At 43.5% G+C, this 13091-nt stretch overlaps 1 protein-coding gene across 2 annotated transcripts in view; it reads left to right on the top strand.

The window, feature by feature from the left end:
* The window catches only part of VTA1 (vesicle trafficking 1), a 29019-nt gene extending 25250 nt beyond the window's left edge, over positions 1-3769 (top strand). For both annotated transcript variants that reach the window (XM_083435119.1, XM_083435120.1), the window contains exon 8: positions 2666-3769. In XM_083435119.1, the coding sequence (XP_083291245.1) occupies positions 2666-2811 (146 nt within the window). In that variant the 3' untranslated portion in view covers positions 2812-3769. The remainder of the gene's footprint in view (positions 1-2665) is intronic.
* Positions 3770-13091: the final 9322 nt, after the last annotated feature.

Below are 13091 nucleotides of genomic sequence, written 5' to 3'. Positions count from 1 at the left end.
CAGTGTGGCACACACTGGCACACACCTTTCCCTTCTGCCAGCAGAACGCTGAGGCAGAAAACAGTGCCACCTGTGGGATCCCTGCTGGCAGCAACCAGCAACAAGCCCCGAAACAGAGTATACGAAGCATAGGGAGCCAGCCAGGGATCCATTGGATCCTGAGCCTTTCCTGCTGTTATCAGGTAACAGCATCGGGCCCAATCACTGCACCAACTCCAGGCTGGCATGCCTACTCTTCCCCACCTCAGCCATTTTGCACAGCCATTGTTCCACCACTCTGTTCAGTCCCACCAGGCAGTATTCAGGATTAGGAATGCCCCCTAAACCTCAAGTGGACTCATTGGACTTGTATCTGAGTAAACATGCCTAGGATTGTGATGTTTAGCAAAATACAGCAAGTAGTGAAATAAGAAACACCAGTTTTGAAAGGCAGCTGGCCTAAGTAGACAACAGGCCAATTCTTCGAGCACCATATGCATCGTGGATTTTTGAAATATTTACCAATATTTGTCTGTGGCCAAACAAAAGATGGTGAATTGACATATATTTAACCGGTCAGTTTGTTGGCATGATTAGTTTGGTGGTGGGCATAGCTTTAAATTGTAAACTGTATGTATAAAATATTCTACCACATTTGAAGCAGTTTCCTGGGTGTAGTGTGTACATACAAATACTATTTATTTTTTATAAAACATTTTGACCTGCCTTTAAGCGCAACACAGATCCTCCAAGGCAAATAGCATTCATAAATTAAACACAGTACAATAAAAACACATGTGTACATAATACTGGAGACTTGCAGCTAGAACATACTGCTTCTGGTTCTTTATGTTCTGTCATAACCTCTTAAGATTGACTGGGATTGCTGCCTTAAATTTTCAAAATATGTGCCAGTTTTGAACTAAGGGCATACAGAGAGGTGCTGAGTCATCCTCTCAGGGGGCGTTCTTCAATATGAGTAGAATATTCTTTCCCTTGGAGACTTACCAAAGCTCAAATATGAGGATCTTCCAAAAGCTGTGTGAGATACTCTTTCAGCTGGTGGCTAGGACTAGGGCAATATAACTGCTGAAATTCAGGATTTGTAAAGGTGTTTTAACATGCTATTACTCATCTTAAGCCTTTGGAATGAGGCAAGCTACAAATCAAATAAAACTCTAGTGGGTTAGTGTAAGGAATAAATCTTAAACTTCCAGGAGCAACAGCTGAAGGGGCTGCTGGAAGCTGTTTTCCAGTGCAGAGGAGGAGGTCCATTGATGGTGGCCTCCTCTGTTTAGTGGGAAGTGTTGTCTCTGTATCTGTGGTGGTGCTGCATAGACAGAGGGCCCAAAATGGAGCATTTCTCCTGGGCTGCATCTTGGGAGGCCTTGGTCCACCAGTCCAAAGCTTCCTTGTTCCCCAAAAGTACTGTAGTCCTGGGACAGGCATAGTTATTTTCCCTCCCATTAACATTGAAGGGAGGAATTTTAAAAGGCTGAATGGGGGAAAACAAACGACAGAAAATCCACACACATCTTTTGGCATGAGTTGGTCGAGCTTCAGAAGTGCCAATTTCTCTACCTTCAAATCTACCACCACCTTAAGATTGTTCTGTAAATCAATATGCAGAATATACTACACCATACCCTCTTGGTCTCCCTGACCGCAGAACATCATAAAAGATAAACAGATTTTTCCCTCCGCCTACTCAAACTCCATTGGTTTGTTTGCCTTTGTTCCTGTTAATGCAGCCTCAGACATGGCAGCATTTGTTGGCATTCTGCTGGCAGATTTGTGAACATTTTGTGTTGTTGTAGTAGCTCAGCTAATAGTTAAGTTAGGGGATCTGTGATCCAAAGTCAGGAATCTGCTGTTTCTTACTTTAGCTTATTTATGTAGGCTTGTTTCTTTGCCACTAACCACTTAATATGCCATCTTCATTCAGGCAAGCATCAGCCCAAGGCGACTTACTTAACAATGACGCAAACAAAATGAAGCAAACTTTTTTAAAAAAATGGCTAAATACCACTCTGACAAAACAGGCCAAAGGATTTATTCCACCTTTCCTCTTACCTTCTGCTTTGTATCGTACTCTGTTGAGACATGAACAATAACAAACTTTCACAAGTTTGCTCTAAGTCTGGAGAACTTGTCTCATTTTATTACAAGTGAGCACCTCCCTGACATTTTCTTTTAATACAAATAGGCAGAAGTATATCATTCTATATTAAATTGCTCTTGCATTAAGTACCTACATATTTGACACTGTTTAACCTGAGGACAGAAATGTGACGGTGTGCATATCTTGCCTCAAGGAATGGGTGTATCTTGTAACAGGGGATGTTCCCGTATCTAGACAAATTACACAAAGGCGGCATGAATGGCCTTAGTTGTGTTCCAGGCTGGAGCGGGAGGGAAGGAAATGTAAGGTTAACGCATGAGACATTGTCCTTGTTTTTGTGCACATTGTAACATGATTACCCTTAACTGAGTGGCGTTTTTAAAAGCTTTCCTTAGTGGCTTCAGATAAAGGGCAAATCTCTCTCAAAGTATTGGCTTACTCATAAAGAGTATCAGACAACTTTAGCATTCACCATTGATATTTCCAAAGCATTTCAAGTGGTTAAGTAAATATGTGCATAATGTAGTGGCCTTGATTCTTAATCCTCTCTCTTGATTTTCACAGGGGAAATTCGTTTGAGTCCCGAAGACTTTGCCAAGGCCCAGAAATATTGCAAATATGCTGGCAGTGCTTTGCAATATGAGGATGTGAGCACTGCTGTGCAAAATCTACAGAAAGCCCTCAAGTTACTGACTACAGGCACAGAATGATGCCTTTGTCCGCCGGATTCATGACTTGCGCTTCGAAAACTTGAACAGTCCATTACTCCTACCTTCTTCCTGTCGGGGAAACACGGTTGCACAAAAGCTTTTGATTTCTGTGACAAGAAAACAAAATCTGTGTCTCTGTTATCAGATCTTTCTGTAGTCTAGTCTGGAACTACAGCCTGTCTTCATTTATTGGCAGAGAAACAAGAACCATCTGGGGACAGTGGTTTGAGCACGAGTTGCCAAATTCTAGGCATTTCTTGTCCAATGTTGCAGAATGCCCCGACATTTGAGCTACTCATAAAAAATACATTTACTTTTTATTTATTTTAAAATGAAAAAGGGGAGTTAGTGCGTTTGGAATTTGTCTGAAGTATAAAATAAAATAATTTGGAAATGCAGAAGGGTTTTAAAGTTCAGGTGATAATTTTGGAGCATTATACCATAAGATCGTGATATGCCAAAAAGAGGCAGAAGGAGGCTTTTTTGAGGACTAGAAAGGTGTTGGGAGCTTTAAAGATACTTGAGGCAAAAGCATCTTAATGCTGTGTGATTCCAGCACTCATCAAAGCTCTATGCTGTACTTTGTTTCTGGTTTCTTTCCCCTTTGTATGGTTTATTTCATGTATGAAGATAAAAGGAATCAAAGGAAAGATGTGTCTGAAGTCCAAAAGCCGGCTGCATCCTGAACTTTGAGACTATTTGTGTTCTGAATCTTAGAAAGAGGCCATTGCTATAACGAAGTATCTGGATTTGCTGTTTTTGGGTTTGGGGGTATTTTTATTTGCATCTGTAGCCAGATGGGGAAATTGCTACATAAATTTAAGTTTTCAACTAATAGTAGATTGTAGACTCCATTAAAACATCTTGCACCCTTTACAATGTGGTGTTGAATTACTCATATAATGTTAACAGGTGTCTATGCTTGTTTAATAAGGAATAAAAGCCTTTTAGTATCAAATGCACTAAATCGCTAGTCTTAGTTTTAGTCCTGCGTATTTTCTACATAATGGGATAGGGAGTGCATCAGATTCAGCTGGGGCTCAAGTCAGATCAGGTGTACTCAGAGGGCCTTGGATGAGTCAGGTACACACAGCCACAGATCAGCGTGAATTGGATTGGATGGCCCAAAGCTTTCTTTAGTTGCCAGGTGGGACATTGGGCAGGCAAGTTGGGAAATCACACAAAAGGCAACCCACTTGATCAGTGGCTGCATCTTCCCAAGAGACTAGGCGTGTCACCATCGCTCTCCTCCATGCCTGATGCACCACCCCATAGGATCCACTCAATGGCTGTTGAATGGAGGCATCAACCCTTGATCATTTTGCTTGATCCAGGTTCAGATTACCAGGTTCAGACTTAGAAGCTTAATAACTTTTTGAAAGGAATAATCGGCTCAAGACTAGAACTGCAGTCTTGCATGGACTCCTGCTTGGAAGCAAGGTATTGAGTTAAATCTATCAGCGTATATTATACTAGACATTCCCAATATATTCAGACATTTATATTCCACAAGGTATTTAGGCTCCATTAAACTAGAACCAATCCATAATATGTTCGAACTCAGCAATCATTTGCACGTGCAGGAAGAACACCCATGTGCTGGGAGGGAGCAGGCTTGTCCATTTCTTTTATCCATCACTTGCCCAAGCAAAAAGAAGAAGAAAAATTCGTGGAGGATAAGGCTATCAATGGCTATTAACCCTGATGGTTATGTTCTGCCACCACTGTTGGAGGCAGTATTCTTCTGAATACCAGTTGCTGGAAACCCAGGTGTGAGGATAGATGCTGGACTAGATGAGCCACTGGCCTGATCCAGCACGCAATTCTTACTTTTAAAAAAAGCCTCAGCTGATGAGCACATGTGTGTGTGTGCACAGTGACAATGCAAACTTAGGTACTTATCATATTAAAGCCCTTTGCCTTCTTTAAGGATGGATGGTGGGAAGATGAGAGAGTCTGCCACTTCTACTAGTCACTAGTCTACTAGCTGCTGCCTGCCCTCTTACAGGTGATACAAGTAATAAAGGGTCCCCTTGTGATATACCAGTGGTTCAGTGCTCGGATGTTGTTCCAATAATCCAACGTTTTGTCGCTAAATATCTAAAAAATTAAAAATACATTGATTTTCCTCATTTTGATTTTTAATTTTAATTTTCCTTATTCTACTTGTTAGTTCAGCGGAATTCTGTTACAATAGATTTTGTCGGCTCGATGACCAAGATATTTAGTGATAAAACGTAGGATTACCGGAACGACATCCGAGCACTGAACCACTGGTATATCATAAGTGGACTCTTTATTACTGTGTTTGCAATTGTTCAAGATCTATTTTGGAAAGAGAATAAATGAGAACTGAACCACTGACATATAACAAGTAAACTCTTTATTTACTGTGTTTGCTATTGTTTAAGATAAAACTGATTTGGAAAAGAAGCTACTTCTGCCATTTTTATGGATGTTTATTTACAGACAGTTGCCTTGTGTCTATTGCAGTAGACATTGTATTACCATCCTGTTTATTGTTTTATTGCTTACAGGAGAAGCAGTGCAAAGCACCATTCAAAACAGTCTCCCTGCCCCTTTAAAGGAGGGGGAAAGCTGCTTCAAATGGGCCCTTTGATGCTTTAATATAGTTCCTGCTCTCCCGATGGAAGCATGTGGACTGCTTTAAAGAGCAGCCTCCCCACTCTTTAAGAGAGGAGAAGGGTTTGAAACACTTTGAATCTTTATGAATCCCCGTGCTTTTCAACAGAAGCATGGCAACTGCATTAAAGCACTTGGCCGCAGAGATCAAGAGCTTAAAAGAGGCAGAAAGAGGCTTGCAAAAGCCTTTGTGAGTCTTCCCGCTTCAAGTGGAGCACAAAGGGTTTTTTTAACAAGTTTGCAGCCCTGCCCACCTTGGACATTTGGCCCATGAGGCAGATCCTGAAAAGAGCCTGTCCCATGGAGGCAAAAAGGTCCACCTGCCCCCTGCTTCAGAGAGTCAGGGAATCCTCAAGAGCAGCTTGAATGGAAGATGGCTGTTGAAATGAAAATGGAAGTTGTATGTAGTCCAATAATACCTGGAGGGCACTATGTTGTATACCCCTGCATTACGCAGTAAGGGGGTTGGACGCGATGGCCCTTGTGGTCTCTTCCAACTCTATGATTCTATGAATTCAACCTCAGAGAGCACTTCTCTTCACTCGCGCTGGGGTATTATTCATTACCCTAGCCATCATGCTCAGTGGCCAGGAATTATGGGAGTTATAGCCCCTGAACATTGAAAAAACACCATTTTGGCTGTTCCTGGCCTAATGCATAATTAAGGAATTGCGTTTCCCATCAAGGAATGACCTTGATTTTGTTATATATATATATATAAACACACACACACACATTGCTGCAATGATAAAGACCTGTGTTTTAATTGTTGCTGCACACACGCACATACACACGTAGGCACAGATAATCCGTTTCTTGGGTTCAGCTTTCCTGAACTGTAAGCATCTTTCAAAGAACTCACTTGGGAATCCTCTGTTCTCTTTGTGTGTGGAGGTTCAAGTTTTACTCAGCTTAGCAAAGCCAGGAGAAACGTCTGTAGTATTTTTCATCCAAATAAAACCTGGAACACTTGCAGATTCCAAAAATAGAGAGGACTACGTCCTCCAACTTTCTCTGGCGTTAGTTGAACATGGAAAACTCTCTAAAATGAAATGTTTTTGCCAGTGATATACAACTGCTTCTCGAGCACTTAAGTGCAGTAGCCAGTTGAAAGCTCTGTGGGAGTGCTGAAGGTTAGGGCTTGGCTCCTATCTCTTTTGCTCCGTTCACAGAAGCTTCCAGTCACAGAAGCAGAGCTGTGCTTACCGAAAAGATGCTTCTGCCCATGGAATCTTCCAGGGATTGTCATTTAAGACCTTGAACTCTGACCTTTTCAGTAGAACAGGCTTCTTTTTTTATTTAGCACCTTTTCCTTGAAAGTTCCACACTCCCCCCTGGCACTCACTTGGACTTTGGTTTAACCCGGAGTGGTACCCCCTACAGATTCATCTAGCTGTCCTCCAGTGGTGTTATCTTTGTACTCATGAATAGAAGAAACTCATGGAAGTGGGCAGGCTGAAGTTAGGGGATTAAGTCACCAGGCAGAAGCCAGTGGATGTGCCTGGATGATGCTATCAGATGGTAGCCACCTGCTTCCTTGTCTGGCCCCATTAATGTCTTTAACATGGAATGGGCACCAGGTGGTTGCGTCATTTGATTTCCTACCAAGTGCACAGGTGCTGCTTATTGCTGGGGGACTTGTCTAAATGGGTGCCGTTTGTTGGATGACACAAAATGCACACCTGTTTCAGGATGGAACAAAATATCTTGTGAACCAATTTCACTTGCCCATTATCTGTGAGCTATTCTGTTTGCACACAACAAACAGGAGAAAGAATTTGGAGCGGTTTATTTTCACTTCAAATGTCAAAACATTTTGGTTTTACTTCCTGATACTTAAACCCATAGCCTTGGCTTTCTGCATTCCAAAAAGCCATAGCAAAGCGGAGCTGTGAATTAAAGTCTGTATAGAGACTATAAAGAAAATCTCAATAGCAAGGTTGAAGACATTTGCTCCAAAATTTGCAGAGGTTTGAGGATTCCTGTTAGTGCTTTCCCTCATTCTCTCCGGTGCATGAAAACCCAGCACCAGATCTTGCAGTGCATTCTGCCCAGCTAATTTGCTATTCTGCTCCCTTAAAATTACAGGATGCAGGCTCCAATAATGTGAATAGGCTTGCACCTGTGGACATTAATTCCCAAGCTGTACCAAATTACATCTCTCTTGTGTGTTCCAGGTAGACAGTGCTGCAAATTTGATGGATTACCATGTGCTGAGATTCCTGCATTGTAGGGGGTTGGACTAGATGACCCTTGGGGTCCCTTCCCTTTACAGTTCTATGACTTTAAGATGCCCAAGTTCCAGGACTTTCCCTTAGTCCACTAATTCTCCCCCCCACCCTGATCAAGGGACCTGCACATGGATGTATTTAATTAGAGTGCAACAATTAAAAAGTGCATGTAAAAGCAATTTGCAGCAGCTTCTTACATACAGGTGCTCAATCCTGAGGAATGATCTCGGAATCTGCAAAAGAAAAGGTTTTATTCTCACAATGCGGAGTGCTCTGGACAGATGAAAGCGGCTGCCTCAGGCAACTGATTTTTAAGGTGTCACAAAAAAGGGCAGCAGGTTGCTAGCGATTTAATATATCATTATCGTACTTCAGGGAGGGAGAGAGCCACCTGCACAATTTATATTTTATTTATTAAATGCTTTATAAACCATATTTCAAGGCACAATTCCCCTCCTATGGTGGTGTACAAAATTCCTTAAAACATAGTATGCAATGATCATATGCACTGTAAATTTTCTGCCTTAGGTGATCTCATAGAGTGCTGTGTATGTGTTGCTCCGCCTCAGGCAGCAAAATGCCTTGAGCCAGCCCGAAGAGTTTCCCAGTAGAAAACTTTCCCTTTGTACAATCACATCATGCTAAAATATCAAACATGAAGCAGCTCTCCCTTAGGCAAGCCAGTCTGGATTTGGGTGATGGAGAGGTTCCTTCCTTATCCTCCTTGCATTGCATACAACCAATCTGAAATGATTCAGCAGAAGATTATGAAAAATGTGCAAGTGGCTTTGCTGCCCTGGGTGTTGTGTCATTCTTCATGCTTGCCAGGACTTAGAATCCCAGATTCATTGGCCGGAAAAGGGAAGACTGGAATAAGTTAAACGATTAGATTTTATGTTTATTGCTGTGGATCTCAGCAAAGACAAAATGCTGAAGTTTTACCTTTTAAAAATCCATCTCGTCTACTAATAGCAAATTCACTCCTGAGTGTGGATCACCACAGTCCATGCAAAAGAAGGAAGACCTTCATGGCTCAAATGGATCTTTAATCAGGAAGCTGGAGAAATGAAGAGTGAAAACAATGCAACAAACTGAAATAGTGGACTTCAGCAATGGCAATTTCTTGCTGGTAGTCACATTTTGAAGGTATCCTCTTAGTTAACCATGTGTACCAACAACAGGGGCCCCCCTAAGACCCGAGGAGCCTTAACTATATGCATACTTTGCAAGCCTATAACTCTTGTCTCTCCTGAAAACTTCCAAAGCAAAGATGGTTGTTAAAAGTGCCTAGCACTGCAATCAAAGTTCTCTCGCTGCCTAGCACTCATTTATTTAATCAAGAAACCAGGATCCTCTTCCTTCCTGCTCACTGGTTGCTTTTTTCTCCTTTGGTTTTTTTAATGAGATGCTCCATTTATTTTATACCATGTGGACTCTATAATAAGATGAAGATGTCCTGTAAATTGTTCAAAGTGTCAACTGAAATGCAGTTCTGTTCAGTATAGTGGCTATGTTTGTGTCTCGTCAGGAATAATAGAAAACAGAGGCTATATCCTTTGAAACTTCAGCATGATAAATGACACATAAGGACGAAAGAAGCATGGCACACATCCCAGAGCCTCACTCGTCCATGGTGTAACTTTACTAAATCCTATAGAAAAATAAAATTGGCTTTTGGGGGATAGAGATGCAGAACATCATAGACATGTTGCATCCAAATACTTTTACGCAGACAGCTATCAAGAGGAGTGTGGGCAGGAAGAAAGATGCAAATACTCCAAATATTTCATCTAAACTTATAAGCAGTAAAATTGAGCTTAGCAAAAAGGAGGCTTACAGGGCCTTCTCAGCAATGGCACCCAAGCACCCCCCCCTACTATTATCAGATGTTGAGCTGGCACCAACATTGGCTGTATTTCAGTGTCAGCTGAAGACCTTCTTCCGTCAGTAATAAGATCTTTGACTTCTGTTGAACAGTGGGGTTATTTTGCCAAAAGTATTTAGACAGATTGCTTTATTGCGATGTTGTGCTTTGATTTCTCTTTTCTTAAGCCTTGCTATTTCCCTGAGCACTTTAGAAGAAGGGTGGGATATAAATGGCTTAAATAAATTAATAGGATTGCCAATGTGTGCCCCTCACTGCCCTCTACAGCACATGCAAAAACCACCTTATTGACTGTTGGACCCACTGTTGGTCTCGTCCACTCAATGCACTGGACCCTATCTTTGCATGCAGGGGAAGTCCTCAGCTCGCTGAGGGTTTGAGACCCATTGGCTACTCGCACCTGGCTTAGCTGGCCAGTCAAAGCCATTTTCCAGGGTGTGGCCACAGTCACATACTGACAGCTTCCAAGAGCCACAGGTGAGAGCTGAGTGCACGTGGGGACCAACAGTGGACAAACTACTCCAGAAGCAGCATGATGTACTACCCCTCCCTTAACATCCCACAATCAGAGCAGATTGCAGCCCCCATCATGCCCTGCTCATCCGCTTCCCTGGGGCAGTGACTACTGTAGAATGTTGGACGAGATGGATCTTTCATCTGATACAACAAAGTAGCTCTTGTGTTTTGAAGTGTTAACATTTGACAGAAGTGAGTAACGGGAAAGAGAGGGAAGCCTTTTGGGTATCATAATTTGATTACACTTTGAGCAAGCTGCAAAGCATTCCTTTTTTGCTTCCAAGACTGGCCCGGAATATTAACAGCTTTCTCAATCTGGAAGTGGAACTGAGTTTATACCGCATTCCACTCAGAGTCTGTTAATAATAATTTGAATAATTACATCCATAAATAATGCTTTAAGATCACTCTCCAAAAAAAAACTGAACTATTGCAGGAAATGTTTTGGTACTTCTGAGAGAACTGCCCGAGACTCCATGTTTTAAACATGGGCAATAGATTTTGAGTATACAGGCTACTTAGATATTGTCTCTATGTGGACTCTGACAAATCAAACTTTTGACATTTCTGTTTTTCAAACTTACTGTACCAGGTAAAAGGACCTAGGTCAGAAGCAGTGGCGTAGCGTGGGTTGTCAGCACCCGGGGCAAGGAAAGTAATTTGCGCCCCCTAACTCGTGGATTTGCGCCCCCTAACCCTAACCCCCAGATGTTGCGCCCGATGCGGCCGGCACCCCCTGCACCCCCCACGCTACGCCACTGACTGCTGCCCAGATGACAGCCCCCCTCTCGGCCTCACTGATGAAGGTGTTCCAGGTGCCATCCAACCATGTTGGGGACTCCACTCGGTATTTGTGTAGTATTTACTCCTGAGCCTTTTCTTCTCTCATAGAATCACAGAGCTGGAAGGGACCCAAGGGTCATCTAGCCCAACCCCCTCAATGCAGGAATCTCAGCTAAAGCATTCATGACAGGTGGCCAACCGACCTGTTTAAAAACCTCCAAGGAAGGAAACTCCACCACTGGGAGATCTCTCCCAAGGCAACAGATGTTTAGGATAAGAGTTTTCTTTCTCCTAGGTGGGCTGCCTTTCCAGGTGGACACGCTCTTCTGCCCAACCAGAGGCTACTCAGGAGCAAACCACATGGAAGTTAGGGTCAATGTGGGGGGTCGGTGCCCCCTGGGACTGGTATGGCAGGAGGGAGACAAGCGGTAGGGGGGCGCCAGAGCCAAAGAGACTCCGCAGAACCAACTCAAACTAGTTTTGCCCTTCTCCGCTGAGTTCTCCGAGGGGGAAGGAAGACGCGGGCCGGCAGGCTGTAGCCGGCCGCCGGCGCCTGTCGAACCGGAGCCCCGATCGGTCCCGAGCATCGCGCCTCCTCCTGGACGGGCCCGCTCTCCTCCCGGCTTTGCTGCTCCACCTCCTCCTCCACCTCCTCCTCCCTGCTGCTGCTGCGCGGCTCTTTTCCCTCCCGCTTCCTTGAGGGGGGCCGGCCAAACGGAGACGACGATCCCTCACCCCAGCCAAGCCTCGATTGCTTGTCCCTTCCCTCTGGACTTGCGCCCCCCCAAATGGTGCGCCCGGTGCGGCTCGCACCCCTGGCACCCTCCACGCTACGCCACTGGTCAGAAGGCCTTATATTTGGGGGCAGAGGGGTGGTATCTAATCATAGCGTGTTTTTTACTTTATAACAGCTGCAAATTAGTTGTCATTTCAGCAGCAACTCCTGTAGAATGTTTTTCAAGACACAGAATTAACTGAATCCACTCATGGAAGTGTGCTTGGTGAATAACTCCTGAACACAATTTACTCCCTAATTCATGGTTCTGCTTTTCATGGATTGCCTCCCTTCCAGTGCAATATATGCCATCACCTGCCATCAATGTCCTTCTGCAGCCTATGTACGACAAACAGGACAGTGTCTATGCAGAATAGCATATAGACACAACACTGGCATCAGAAATGACAATACCCATAAGCCAGTAGGAGACCATTTTAACTTACCAGAACACCCTGCAGCTGACCTTACAGTGGTCCTCTTTCAACCAAAGAACTTCAAATGGAAACTCCAGCATGACGCTACTGATTTACAGTTTCTCAGGGAATTCAGCCCTGTCTGTGTATGGCTTGAATCAAGATTGAGGATTTTTATCAAGCTACATGGCTTATTTAACTTGGTGTTCATGTCAGTGCCAAAATGGATCCAGCCAATGTGACAGATCCTTATCTCTACCCCACCTACCCACACACCAAGTTTGACAAATGAGTGGGGACACCAACTTGCCAATCGCCACTTAGACATTTTATTACTACCAAGCCATTCAAAAGCATGCCAATGCAAGTGGATAAATAGGTACCAACTGCCAGAAGCGGTTTAGTCATGCTGGCCACATGACCCGGAAAGCTGTCTGTGGACAAACACCAGCTCCCTTGGCCTGAAAGCAAGATGAGCGCTGCAACCCCATAGTCACCTTTGACTGGGCTTAACTGACTAGGGGTCCTTCACCTTCACCTTTTTACTTTTTACTACCAAGCAGTATATGCATTTTGTTAAATATAAATAAAATAAGCAAGTTTATCAGCTGATTGTCAGGACTTCCTTTCACTGTGTATTGTAAGAACTGAAGATCAGCTAGGCATTGCCTAGAAACTCCCTTTCAGCCTTGCCACATCCTTACCTGTTATTTTGTTTATATAGTGGGTAGATGGGCATGGCTTCACCAAAACGGCCTTGAAGGCCAAATGGGGAGACTTGGTGGGCCAAATTGGGCCAAACTTTCCCACTGCTGATGTTGACAATAAAAAGCATGGAAAATAAAAATATATCACCCTGGGACACCAAAGCATAACACCAAGGAGAATTAGACAAATCAGTGGAGGACAAGACTATCAACAGCTATAAGCTATGATAGCTATGTTCTGCCTCCATTTTTGGAGCCAGTATGCCACTGAAAACCAGTATCTGGGGACCACAAGTGGGGAAAGTTCTGTTGTACTCATGTCCT

This window comes from Podarcis tiliguerta (genome assembly GCF_965153285.1).
Source record: "Podarcis tiliguerta genome assembly, chromosome: 3".
Classification (NCBI taxonomy): domain Eukaryota; kingdom Metazoa; phylum Chordata; class Lepidosauria; order Squamata; family Lacertidae; genus Podarcis; species Podarcis tiliguerta.
Note: the sequence above shows the minus strand (reverse complement) of the source record. Positions and strands in the feature narration are given on the sequence as shown.